General features: G+C 58.4%; 2 protein-coding genes across 2 annotated transcripts in view; both read right to left on the bottom strand.

Annotated features, from left to right (window-relative positions):
- The window catches only part of LOC147123888 (nipped-B-like protein), an 832,420-nt gene that overhangs the window by 771,643 nt on the left and 47,092 nt on the right, over positions 1–13,685 (bottom strand).
- Positions 1–13,685, bottom strand: part of LOC147123889 (receptor-type tyrosine-protein phosphatase kappa-like) — a 66,896-nt gene that overhangs the window by 6,851 nt on the left and 46,360 nt on the right. The window contains exons 7-9 of the mRNA XM_085997147.1: positions 11,353–11,487; positions 4,172–4,297; positions 1,910–2,061 (exon numbers count right to left, since the gene is read on the bottom strand). Of these exons, the coding sequence (XP_085853273.1) occupies positions 1,910–2,061; positions 4,172–4,297; positions 11,353–11,487 (413 nt within the window). The remainder of the gene's footprint in view (positions 1–1,909; positions 2,062–4,171; positions 4,298–11,352; positions 11,488–13,685) is intronic.

Below are 13,685 nucleotides of genomic sequence, written 5' to 3'. Positions count from 1 at the left end.
GTGTGCTCTGGGTGTGTGCTGGGTGTGTGCTCTGGGTGTGAGCTGGGTGTGAGCTGGGTGTGTGCTGGGTGTGTGCTCTGGGTGTGAGCTGGGTGTGTGCTGGGTGTGTGCTCTGGGTGTGAGCTGGGTGTGCTCTGGGTGTGCGCTGGGTGTGTGCTGGGTGTGAGCTGGGTGTGCTCTGGGTGTGTGCTGGGTGTGTGCTGGGTGTGTGCTGGGTGTGCTCTGGGTGTGCTGGGTGTGAGCTGGGTGTGTGCTGGGTGTGTGCTGGGTGTGCTCTGGGTGTGTGCTCTGGGTGTGTGCTGGGTGTGCGCTGGGTGTGTGCTCTGGGTGTGAGCTGGGTGTGCTCTGGGTGTGTGCTCTGGGTGTGAGCTGGGTGTGAGCTGGGTGGGCTCTGGGTGTGTGCTGGGTGTGAGCTGGGTGTGTGCTGGGTGTGCTCTGGGTGTGTGCTGGGTGTGCTCTGGGTGTGCGCTGGGTGTGTGCTGGGTGTGAGCTGGGTGTGTGCTGGGTGTGTGCTGGGTGTGTGCTGGGTGTGCTCTGGGTGTGCTGGGTGTGAGCTGGGTGTGAGCTGGGTGTGTGCTCTGGGTGTGAGCTGGGTGTGAGCTGGGTGTGTGCTGGGTGTGAGCTGGGTGTGTGCTCTGGGTGTGCTCTGTGCGTGAGCTGGGTGTGTGCTCTGGGTGTGTGCTGGGTGTGCGCTGGGTGTGTGCTCTGGGTGTGCACTGGGTGTGCTCTGGGTGTGTGCTCTGGGTGTGCGCTGGGTGTGCGCTGGGTGTGCGCTGGGTGTGCGCTCTGGGTGTGTGCTCTGGGTGTGCTCTGGGTGTGAGCTGGGTGTGAGCTGGGTGTGAGCTGGGTGTGTGCTGGGTGTGAGCTGGGTGTGTGCTGGGTGTGAGCTGGGTGTGCTCTGGGTGTGAGCTGGGTGTGTGCTCTGGGTGTGTTCTGGGTGTGCTCTGGGTGTGAGCTGGGTGTGTGCTCTGGGTGTGAGCTGGGTGTGCGCTGGGTGTGCGCTGGGTGTGCGCTGGGTGTGCGCTCTGGGTGTGTGCTCTGGGTGTGCGCTGGGTGTGCGCTGGGTGTGCGCTCTGGCTGTGTGCTCTGGGTGTGCTCTGGGTGTGAGCTGGGTGTGAGCTGGGTGTGAGCTGGGTGTGAGCTGGGTGTGCTCTGGGTGTGAGCTGGGTGTGTGCTCTGGGTGTGTTCTGGGTGTGAGCTGGGTGTGTGCTCTGGGTGTGAGCTGGGTGTGTGCTGGGTGTGCTCTGGGTGTGCTCTGGGTGTGTGCTGGGTGTGTGCTCTGGGTGTGAGCTGGGTGTGTGCTGGGTGTGCTCTGGGTGTGCTCTGGGTGTGTGCTGGGTGTGTGCTCTGGGTGTGTTCTGGGTGTGCTCTGGGTGTGAGCTGGGTGTGTGCTCTGGGTGTGAGCTGGGTGTGTGCTCTGGGTGTGAGCTGGGTGTGTGCTGGGTGTGAGCTGGGTGTGTGCTGGGTGTGAGCTGGGTGTGAGCTGGGTGTGCTCTGGGTGTGAGCTGGGTGTGTGCTCTGGGTGTGTTCTGGGTGTGAGCTGGGTGTGTGCTGGGTGTGCTCTGGGTGTGTGCTGGGTGTGCTCTGGGTGTGTGCTGGGTGTGCTCTGGGTGTGCTGGGTGTGTGAGCTGGGTGTGTGCTCTGGGTGTGAGCTGGGTGTGTGCTGGGTGTGCTCTGGGTGTGCTCTGGGTGTGAGCTGGGTGTGTGCTGGGTGTGCTCTGGGTGTGCTCTGGGTGTGTGCTGGGTGTGCTCTGGGTGTGCTCTGGGTGTGCTCTGGGTGTGTGCTGGGTGTGCTCTGGGTGTGCTCTGGGTGTGCTCTGGGTGTGTGCTGGGTGTGCTCTGGGTGTGCTGGGTGTGCTCTGGGTGTGCTGGGTGTGTGTGTTGACTATATTCGGTTATATTCACTCACCAGCAGGTGACGATGATGGGTTTATTTTCCCTCTTTTTTTGCCATGTCTCCACCTCCTGTAAGATGTTGATGATGACGTGCGGGGATTGTGGGACAGGCTCCCCCATTGGCCAGCTGTCCAGCTGCAGTACCTTAATCTCACGCTCAGCACTCTGTTAGAAGAAATTGTAACATAAGAACATAAGAAATAAGAGCAGGTGTAGGCCATTCGGCCCCTCAAGCCTGCTCCGCCATTCAATAAGATCACGGCTGATCATCGACCTCAAATCCACATTCCCGCCCGATCCCCATATCCCCTGATTCCCCTAGAGTCCAAAAATCTACCGATCTCAGCCCTGAATATACTCAACGACTGAGCATCCACAGCCCTCTGGGGCAGAGAATTCCAAAGATTCACAACCCTCTGAGTGAAGAAATTCCTCCTCATCTCGGTCTTAAATGGCCGACCCCTTATCCTGAGACTGTGACCCCTAGTTCTAGACACTCCAGCCATGGGAAACAACCTCTCAGCATCTACCCTGTCAATCCCCCCTCACAATCTTGTATGTTTCAATGAGATCACCTCTCATTCTTCTAAACTCCAGAGAGTATCGGCCCAATCTACACAATCTCTCCTCATAGGACAGCCCTCTCACCCCAGAGACTCGCTGGAGTTAGGCTCACTATCGATCTGTGGGTTGCTGTCTCGCACACAAATTAGTGTTAGAGGTTGACGGGGATGATTGGCTCAGTTGGACTGACACAATCTTGCTGGAAAATTGTGGAGACAACAGGATCTGCCTTCGGGCACTGGAGACTGGGCAGAAATATCACGGATTTGGAGAGATTGAGGCCTCACAAATAAAGAGAGACAGAGTCCCTGCTCCTGATAATTTAAATGATGTGCCCGTGTCACTCAACTTAAGATGCCCTCTGTGAGTAGCTGTTACCGTTATACAGCACCTCACCTCAGCCAGTCATTCCCCAAACACCCCCCCCCCACACCTGAGACCCAGGATCCATCATAGAGTCATAGATTTATACAGCACAGAAAGAGGCCCTTCGGCCCATCGTGTCTGCGCCATCCATCAGGCCCTGTCTAATCTAATCCCATTTTCCAGCACTTGGTCCGTAGCCTTGTATGCTATGGCATTTCAAGTGCTCATCCAATTGCTTCTTGACTGTTGTGAGGGTTCTTGCCTCTACCACCCTTTCAGGCAGTGAGTTCCAGATTCCAACCACCCTCTGGGTGAAAAAGTTCCTCCTCAAATTCCCTCTAAACCTCCTGCCCCTTACCTTGAATCTATGCCCCCTTGTTATTGACCCCCCTACTAAGGGGAAAAGTTCCTCTTTATCTACCCTATCTATGCCCCTCATCATTTTGTACACCTCAATCAGGTCCCCCCTCAGCCTTCTTTGCTCCAAGGAAAACAACCCCAGCCTGTTTAGTCTTTCTTCATAGCTGAAACGCTCCAGCCCAGGTAACATCCTGGTGAATCTTCTCTGCACCCTCTCCAAAGCAATCACATCCTTCCTATAGTGTGGCGACCAGAACTGTACACAGTACTCCAGCTGTGGCCTTACCAGCGTTTTGTACAGCTCCATCATAACCTCCCTGCTCTTATATTCTATGCCACGGCTAATGAAGTCAAGTATCCCATATGCCTTTTTAACCACCTTATCCACCTGTTCCGCTGCCTTCAGGGATCTATGTACATGTACACCAAGGTCCCTCTGACCCTCTGTACTTCCTAGGGTCCTACCACTCATTGTGTATTCCCTTGCCTTATTTGTCCGTCCAAAATGCATCACCTCGCACTTTTCAGGGTTTTCACTTGCCAGCACCTGCCTCTGTTGCTGTCCCCCGGCATCCTGCATCCTCCAGCTCGCTCTCTTGTTCCAGCCCCTCCTCTGAGTCACCTTCCCGACCCTCGACCCACTCCCGACCCCCAGCCCAGTCCTGACCCCAACCCACTCCCGACATGACCCCTCCCGACCCTCGACTCACTCCCGACCCCCGAAGCCCATTTCTGGCCCCTCCCGACCCCTCCCGACTCCTCCTGATCCTTGGCCCCTCCCGATCCCTGACCCCTTCTGACCCTCGACCCACTCCCTCCTGACCCTCGACCCACCTCGACCCCCCGACACCAACCCTCTCCCTTGACCCACTCCCGACCCCTCCTGACCCTCGACCCACCCAGACCCCGACCCTGACTCCCTCCCGACCCCGACCCCCTCCCAACCCCGACCCTCAACCCACCCCCGACCCAGGCAGCATTTTACCTGATTGAGTTTTCGGAGTTTAAGGTGTCGCACTGTGAATCCTGCTGCTGAATTCTGGGAGACCAGCGTCACCAGGAACGGGCCGTAGCTGCTGGAGCCATCCTGAGGCCAAAACTCTGCGTAGGTCTAGAACCACAGAATCAGTGTGAGGAGAGATTGGGTCGACGAGGCCTATATATCTATATATATAAATCGGTACTTCTGTCTGTCATTCTGTCATTCTGTCTGTCATCGCGTGTGCGTCTGGTGGGCTATGCGCTCGAAAGTTACAGGGCGTACCTACACGCGCGTTACCTCCAAAGAAAGCTTACGCTTCCGAGACGGTTTTAAGCGTATTTACGTTTCGGCCGGGCTAAAATCGCGCCCACGGTATCCCAAAAACCTTCAACGTTCCGCTCATTAGCATCTCATTATCCGCTCATTAGCGACAGAGTGACCTTGAGGTCGACCAATCGTACGGCGGCTTGCTGCCGCGTGCGGCCGGGCCAATCGGTGCGTGTGTGGGCGGTCCTTATCGTTCTGAACCGAGGTGAGTCACCGCCATCTTGCTTTCATTCTTTTTCCTGCTTTCTGCGTCTTTCTTTTCAAATATACATTTCCACCAAAATAAAATTGAATTTATTAAATTGTTTTTAAATAAATCACTCATTTGTAAACCTAACCTGAACATTCTTTTTCCTACCTTTCCCCGTTTTTTTCTTAGGCCTCAAAGCCTGCGCCTTTCTTGCCCAGCCAGGCCCGAGCTAGGTGATTGCGCTTCTGCTAAGCTCCTCACCCCACCGCCCCCCCCCCGCCGTGTCACGTTACCCAGGGCAACGGCGTCAGCCACGAGGGTCAGGGTGCGCGCGCAGCAGGAGCAGGTGAGACGCGGCGTCTCTGTTCCGCGCTCGGCGGGGTGGGGGGCGGGGCTCGGCCGCCGGCCGTCTCTCAGAGCCGCAATCGGGCTCGGCCGGGGGGGGGGCGGGGCTCGGCCGCCGGCCGTCTCTCAGAGCCGCAATCGGGCTCGGCCGGGGGGGGGGCAGGGCTCGGCCGCTGGCCGTCTCTCAGAGCCGCAATCGGGCTTGGCCGGGGGGGGGGCGGGGCTCGGCCGCCGGCTGTCTCTCAGAGCCGCAATCGGGCTCGGCCGGGGGGGGGCGGGGCTCGGGGCTCGGCCGTCTCTCAGAGCCGCAATTGGGCTCGGCCGGGGGGGGGGGGCGGGGCTCGGAGAGCGGGGCTCTCGGCCTGGGCCCCCCCCCGCCCCTTCCACCCCCCGGCCCCCCCTTCCCCCCCGCCCCCCCCCCCTTCCGCCCCCCCTTCCCCCCGCCCCCCTTCCCCTTCCCGCCCCCCCTTCCCCCCCGCCCCCCCTTCCCTTTCCCTCCCCCCCCGCCCCCCCTTGCCCCCCCGCCCCTTCCCCCCCCTCCTTCCCCCCTGCCCTTCCCCCCGCCCCTTTCCCCCCTCCCTTTCCCTCCCTTCCCCCCCGCCCTTCCCCTCCCCCCCGCCCACCCTTCCCGCCCGCCCGCCCTTCCCCCCCGCCCTCCCTTCCCCCCTCCCCCCCGCCCTCCTTCCCCCCTCCCTTCCCTCCCCCCGCCCTTCCCCCCTTCCCCTCCCCCCCGCCCTCTCTTCCCCCCACCCGCCCTCTCTTCCCCCCCAGTCGCGCTCTCTCTCTCTCTCTTCCCCCCCCCCCAGTCGCTCGCTCTCTCTCTCTCTTCCAACAACAACATGCCCTCGAAAAAGCCTCGGCACCGCCGGGCACTTCAGCTAGTCTATATATATAAATCGGTACATCGGTCTGTCTGTCATTCTGTCTGTCATCGCCTGTGCGTCTGGCGGGCTATGCGCTCGAAAGTTACAGGGCATACCTACGCGCGCGTTACCTCCAAAGAAAGCTTACGCTTCCGAGACGGTTTTAAAGCGTATTTACGTTTCGGCCGGGCTAAAATCGCGCCCGCGGTATCCCAAAAACCTTCAACATTCCGCTCATTAGCATCTCATTATCCGCTCATTAGCGATAGAGTGACCTCGAGCTCGACCAATCGTACGCCGGGTTGCTGGCGTGTGCCGCCGGGCCAATCGGTGCGTGTGTGGCCGGGCCTTATCGTTCTGAACCGAGGTGAGTCGCCGCCATCTTGATTCCAAACTTTTCCTTTTTTTTTTCCCGCTTTCTGCGTCTTTTAAAAAAACGTTGCTTTTAAAACACATATTGTTTTTTAAAAAAATGATTTAGAAACGAATTAACTTATCTAATCTCATTAATTTTCCTACCTTTCCCCGTTTTTCCAGGTAGGCCTCCAAGCCTCGGCTTCTCCTCCGCACCCACGCCCGAGCTAGGCACCTCCCGGCCCCACTCGAAGGCTGCAGGGGCCGGCCTCAGCCCAGCGCCGCTACCTTACTAAAGGGTGCGCGCGCAGCAGGAGCTGAGACGCCGCGTCTCTCTCTGGCTCCGCCAGGGGCAGGGCTTGCTGAGCGTCGACGGTTACCCTGGCAACCGGGCCCGCCGGCCGTCTCGCACAGCCGCAATCGGCGGTCTTCACCTCGGGGGGGGGGGGCGCGACCCTCGGGTGCGCGCGCAGCAGGAACTGAGACGCGGCGTCTCTGGCTCGGCCGGGGGGCGGGGCTTGCTGAGCGTCAACAGTTACCCTGGCAACCGGGCCCGCCGGCTGTCTCGCACAGCCGCAATCGGCGGTCTTCACCTCGGGGGGGGGGCGCGACCCTCGGGAGGGGGGGGGCGCGACCCTCGGGGGGGGCCCCCACCCTCCCTCCCCGCCCCCCTCCCCTCCCTCCCCCCTCCCCTCCCTCCCCCCTCCCTCCCCCCCGCCCCTCCCCCCCTTCCTTCCCCCTTCCCCTTCCCCCCCTCCTTCCCCCCCTCCTTCCCCCCCTCTCCCCCCCTTCCCCTCCCTCCCTCCCTCCCCCCCCTCTCTTCCCCCCCCTCTCTTCCCCCCCTCCCCCCTCCCCTCCCCTCCCCCTCCCTCTCTTCCCCCCCCTCCCTCTCTTCCCCCCAGTCGCTCTCTCTCTTCCCCCCAGTCGCTCTCTCTCTCTCTTCCAACAACAACATGCCCTCGAAAAAGCCTCGGCACCGCCGGGCACTTCAGTTAGTCTATATACATAAATCGGTCGTTCTGTCTGTCCTTCTGTCTGTCTGTCCTTCTGTCTGTCCTTCTGTCTGTCTGCAGGTGTGCGTCTGGGCGACTATGCGCTCGAAAGTTACAGGGCATACCTACGCGTGCGTTACGTCGAAAGAAAGCTTACCTTTCCAAAACGGTTTTAAGCGTATTTACGTTTTGGCCGGGCTAAAATCGCGCCCGCGGTATCCGAAAAACCTTAACATTCCGCTCATTAGCATCTCATTATCCGCTCATTAGCGACAGAGTGACCTCGAGGTCGACCAATCGTACGCCGGCTTGCTGCCGCGTGCGGCCGGGCCCTCCTACGGTCGAGTGACGGGACGATTGACCAATCCTACGCTTTGGTCACCTGACGGTCGACCAATCGGTGCGTGTGTGGGCGGGCCTTATCGTTCTGAACCGAGGCGAGTAGCCGCCATCTTGCTTCCATTCTTTTTCCTGCTTTCTGCATCTTTCTTTTCAAATATACATTTCCAGCAGAATAAAATTGAATTTATTAAATTGTTTTAAAAAAAATCACTCATTTGTAAATATTTTCTCTAACCTGAAGATTCTTTTTCCTACCTTTCCCCGTTTTTTTCTTAGGCCTGAAAGCCTGGGCCTTTCTTGCCCAGCCAGGCCCGAGCTAGGTAATTGCGCTTCTGCTAAGCTCCTCACCCTCCCCCCCCCCGTGTCACGTTACCCGGGGCAACGGCGTCAGCCACGAGGGTCAGGGTGCGCGCGCAGCAGGAGCAGGTGAGACACGGCGTCTCTCTCTGCTGCACGGCTCGGCTCGGGCGGGGGGCGGGGCTCTCGAGAGTGCGGATCTCGGCCTTGGTGAGCGGGGCTCTCGGGAGTGCGGGGCGGGGCGGCTGGGGCTTGGAGAGCGGGGCTCTCGGCCGGGGGGGGGGGGGCGTGGCTCGGAGAGCGGGGCTCTCGGGAGTGCGGGGCGGGCTCGGAGAGCGGGGCTCTCAGGAATGCGGGGCGGGGCGGCTGGGGCTTCGAGAGCGGGGCTCTCGGGAGTGCGGGGCGGGGCGGCGCGGCAGGGTTACCCCGGCAACCGGTCGTGGCCGTGGCCGTCTCTCAGCCTCAAGCCCTCCCTTCCTCCCTCCCCCCCCGCCCTCCCTCCCCCCTTCCCCTCCCCCTCCCCCCTTCCCCTCCCCCCTTCCCCTTCCCCCCCCGCCCCGCCCCGCCCTCCCCCCCCTCCGCCCTCCCTTCCCCCCCGCACCCCCTTCCGCCCCCCCTTCCCGCCCTCCCCCCCTTCCCCCCCTCCCTTCCCCCCGCCCCCGCCCTCCCTTCCCCCCCGCCCCGCCCTCCCTTCCCCCCCGCCCCGCCCTCCCTTCCCCCCCCGCCCTCCCTTCCCCCCGTCTCTCTCTCTCTTCCCCCCAGTCGCTCTCTCTCTACCCCCCAGTCGCTCTCTCTCTACCCCCCAGTCGCTCTCTCTCTTCCCCCCCAGTCGCGCTCTCTCTCTCTCTCTCTCTCTTCCAACAACAACATGCCCTCGAAAAAGCCTCGGCACCGCCGGGCACTTCAGCTAGTTCTGTATAGTTTAGAAGAATGAGGTGATCTCACTGAAACGTATAGGGGGAGGAATTCGGTTGCTTTGCGTCTTCCGTTTGCGCCCTAAGAGGGCAAATCTTCTAGCGCCTGGGCGTGTCGCCAACGCCTCCCGCGAAATTCAGCGGGAGGTTAGCAGCGGCGGTAACCGTTAGCGCCCTGCGCCTCCGGCGATGATGTCATCGCCGTGCGCAGCACCCCACTCGTGCCCCAGCCGCGATCTTTGGTAGCGCCCCCTGACTTACCGCCGGATGCTATGTCCGACGGGGTCAGGGGTCCTACCTGCGGCTGGGGCGGCGCTAATTAAAGGCGAGGTGCCGGGCGGCCATTTTTGTTGCTGGCCGCCTGCCAGCACCTGACTCTGTTGCTGACCCCGGCCTCCTGAGTGTGATGAAATATGTCATTCATCAGACTCTGTAGTTAACTACATATATTGTATTGCCTGCTCCGATGTTTTACCTTGTATTGTGTATAGTGCACCGCTCCCTTTGTGTGTCGGCTCCGCCCATACCTGGCCCTACTTAAGACAAGCCCAGGCTTGTCTTGCAGCAGAACAGCAGCATGCTAGGTGAAGCTAGGTGAAGACACAGGCATCTTTTCTTTGCTAATAAAAGCCTTGTTTTATTCAGTTAACTTTGAGTCTTGAAGTCATTGAGGCGCATCAATTTTATTAGCAAACTTTAACGATGGATCAACTTTTGAAACCGGAACGCTTGGATTTGGACCCGCATGCTTCGGATGCATCGGCACGGTTTGGACACTGGTTCCAGTGCTTGGAATTCTTTATGGCCAACTCCGAAGCCGTCACAGCCTCTAAAGCCACCGGAGATGTGAAACTCGGGATCCTGCAGAATCGGGTAAGCCACCGGGTTTTTCCACTCATCCAAGACGCCGCCACCTACCTGGATGCCTGCAACATTCTAAAGGCCCACTATCAGCGGCCTACCAATGAGGTGTACGCCAGGCTCCTGCTTGCTACCTGCACACAGCGACCCGGAGAGTCGCTAGAGGACTTTCTAGTCACCCTAAAAGTGCTTGGCAAAGACTGCAAATGCAAAGACGTGAAAGCCACGGTATACACAGACGAGCTTATTCGGGATGCCTTTATCGCAGGCCTTAGCTCTAATTACATCCGGCAGAGACTGCTAGAGAAAACGGGCCTAGATCTGACACAGGCTGTGGACACAGCGCGATCACTGGATGTGGCTCAGAAGAACTCTGACTCCTACTCGTCAGGCCGCGCGGCCCACGCCGCCTCACTGAGCAACCCCCCCACAGAGTGCCGGCTGCGCTCCAAGAGCCTGGCACTTCTCTCGAGTGCCGGGCTCTTTTGCCAGCACTCCGATCCCCGGTGGCCCAGCTGGGCCCCAGGCTGCGCTGAGCAAGGCCCCTCCCCTTTAAGAATGGGAGGATGGCCTGCAGTACCGTGGCACATCGTGCTGCGATATTCCCTCGCAGCGCCCGAAGAGGGAGGTGAGGTGCTTCCAGTAGTGCCTCGCTTCCCTCTTGGGGTGCTGCCAATGAATTTCGGCTGCAGGGGCGCTAATTTTTTCGGGGTGCTAAAAGTAGCGCCACAAAGGGGGCACGACTCAATTTTTCCTCCCTAAGATTCTGAAGGGGATTGACAGGGTAGATGCGGAGAGGTTGTTTCCCCTGGCTGGAGTGTCTAGAACTAGGGGGCAAAGTCTCAGGGTAAGGGGTCGGCCATTTAAGACTGAGATAAGGAGGAATTTCTTCACTCAGAGGGTTGTGAATCTTTGGAATTCTCTGCCTCAGAGGGCTGTGGATGCTGAGTCTTTGAGTTTATTCAAGGTGCGATCGATAGATTTTTGGACTCTAGAGGAATCAAGGGATATGGAGATCGGGCGGGAAAGTGGAGTTGAGGTCGATGATCCGCCATGATCTTATTGAATGGTGGAGCGGGCTCGAGGGGCCGAATGGCTGACTCCTGCTCCTATTTCTTATGTTCCGTGGTCGCCCAACCTCGTGCTGCCCCGCCTTTACGATCCAATCGGAAACCAAACAGACTCTTCGATACCTGATTGGATGATTCTGGGCTGTCAGCCAAACTGTCTTTTACCCATTTCCAATATTTTTATAATTAATAAAGAAAAGTGTTCAAAGAAAATGAAAAACACAGAATTTTGTTGAACGGCCAATGAATTCCTCCCGTGTTGCTCCAGCATTGAGCTGGAGATGAATCTTCCATTCCTGGAGACTCCAGGCCAATCCTGGAGGGCCGGTAAGCCATGTCTCCTGGCGGTGGGTGAGACGCCCTCAGGCTCAGGAGCTCTGCCCCATGGAGCCCAGCCAAGGGCTGAGGCTGCACCTGGGGAGGTGAGTGGGTCAGTTCAGGTGCTCTGCCCTGACCTGTGCCCCATTGTGACCTGTGATCTGTGCCCCGGGGGTGACCTGTGACCCGCGCCCTGCTGTGACCTGTGCCCAGGTCGGGTGGCAGGAGGCCGCAAGCAGCAATACTATCTTCAAACAAGCGAGAGCGGAACCGCGAGTGCAAAGCCGTCGCCACAGAGGCCCGAGCCTTACCTGGTCGAGGTCTTGTGGTCGGTTCATGGTTACCATGGATACGCAGCTGTTATCATAAACCAGCGCCCAAAAATCAGCCAGCGTTTGTGCCAGGGGCAGCTGGGTCATTATAAACCCGTCCTTCCTCGCATAGGACTGGCAGAGGCAGAAAGATTCAGCTCAGGATCAGAAATATCCGCACACACACACAGGCTTGCACACTCTCTCACACACACTCTCTCACTCACACACTCTCACTCACACACTCACTCACACACATTCACACACACACACTCATACACACACACTCTCTCACTCACACACTCTCTCACTCACACACTCTCTCACTCACACACTCTCACACACACTCACACTGTCACACACACATTCACACACTCACACACTCTCTCACACTCTCTCTCACACTTACACTCTCACACTTACACTCTCACACTTACACACACTCACTCACTCAAACTCACACTCTCAAACAGACTCACACTCTCACACACACACTCTCAAACACACTCACACTCTCTCACACATTCACATTCACACTCACACTCTCTCACACACTCACATTCACTCGCTCTCACACACTCACACTCTCAAACACACTCACACTATCAAACACACTCACACTCACTCTCAAACACACTCACACTCTCACACACACTCTCTCACACACACTCTCACACACACTCTCACACACACTCTCACACTCACACTCTCTCACGCACACACCCTCACTCTCAAACACACTCACTCTCAAACACACTCACACTCTCTCACACACTCACTCTCACACACACTCACTCTCACACTCTCTCACACACTCACTCTCACACACACTCGTACACACTCGCACTCTCACACTTGCACTCTCACACTCGCACTCTCACACACACTCACTCTCACACACTTGCACTCACACACTCGCACTCACACACTCGCACTCACACTCACACACACTCGCACTCTCACGCACACTCGCACTCACACACATTCACTCTCACACACTCACATTCACACTCTCTCTCGCACTCTCTCTCACTCACTCCATGTCTCTCACTCTGTCTCACACACAATCGCTCTCTCAAACATGCGCGCTCCCAGTCTCTCTCACTCTCATGCACTCTCTCTCACATGCAACAACAATTTGTATTTATATAGCGTCTTTATCGTAGTAAAACATCCCAAGGTGCTTCACAGGGGTGATTAGCAAACAAAATTTGACACCGAGCCACATAAGGAGATATTAGGACAGGTGACCAAAAGTTTGGTCAAAGAGGTTAGTTTTAAGGAGCGTCTTAAAGGAGGAGAGAGAGGCGGAGAGGTTTAGGGAGGGAATTCCAGAGCTTTGGACCTTGGCAACAGAAGGCACAGCCGCCAATGGTGGAGCGATGGAAATCGGGGATGGTGAAGAGGCCAGAATTAGAGGAGCGCAGAGATCGCGGAGGGTTGTAGGGCTGGAGGAGATTATAGAGATAGGGAGGGGTGGGGCCATGGAGGGATTTGAAAACAGGGATGAGAATTTTTAAATCGAGGTGATGCTGAACTAGGAGCCAATGTAGATCAGCGAGCACAGGGGTGATGGGTGAACGGGACTTGGTGCGGATTAGGACACGGGCAGCCGAGTTTTGGATGACCTCAAGTTTACGTTCATTAGACTGTGGGAGGTCGGCCAGGAGTGTGTTGGAATAGTCAAGTCTAGAGGTAACAAAGGCATGGATGAGGATTTCAGCAGCAGATGAGCTGAGGCGGGGGTAGAGTTGGGCGATGTTACAGAGGAGGCAGTAGGCGGTCTTGGTGATAGTGCGGAGGAGGCAGTCGGCGGTCTTGGTGATGGGAGGGAGGAGGCAGTAGGCGGTCTTGGTGATGGGAGGGAGGAGGAGGCAGTAGGCGGTCTTGGTGATGGGAGGGAGGAGGAGGCAGTAGGCGGTCTTGGTGATGGGAGGGAGGGGGCAGTAGGCGGTCTTGGTGATGGGAGGGAGGAGCCAGTAGGCGGTCTTGGTGATGGGAGGGAGGAGGAGGCAGTAGGCGGTCTTGGTGATGGGAGGGAGGAGGAGGCAGTAGGCGGTCTTGGTGATGGGGGGGAGGAGGCAGTAGGCGGTCTTGGTGATGGGAGGGAGGAGCCAGTAGGCGGTCTTGGTGATGGTGCGGATGGAGGAGGCAGTAGGCGGTCTTGGTGATGGGAGGGAGGAGGCAGTAGGCGGTCTTGGTGATGGGATGGAGGAGCCAGTAGGCGGTCTTGGTGATGGTACGGATGGAGGAGGCAGTAGGCGGTCTTGGTGATGGGAGGGAGGAGGCAGTAGGCGGTCGTGGTGATGGGAGGGAGGAGGCAGTAGGCGGTC

The sequence above is a fragment of the Somniosus microcephalus genome, chromosome 1 (genome assembly GCF_052327205.1).
Source record: "Somniosus microcephalus isolate GS21.2 chromosome 1, FLI_Smic_1.0, whole genome shotgun sequence".
NCBI lineage: Eukaryota > Metazoa > Chordata > Chondrichthyes > Squaliformes > Somniosidae > Somniosus > Somniosus microcephalus.
The sequence above is the reverse complement of the archived record's forward strand: the minus strand, read 5'-3'. Positions and strand labels throughout refer to the sequence as shown.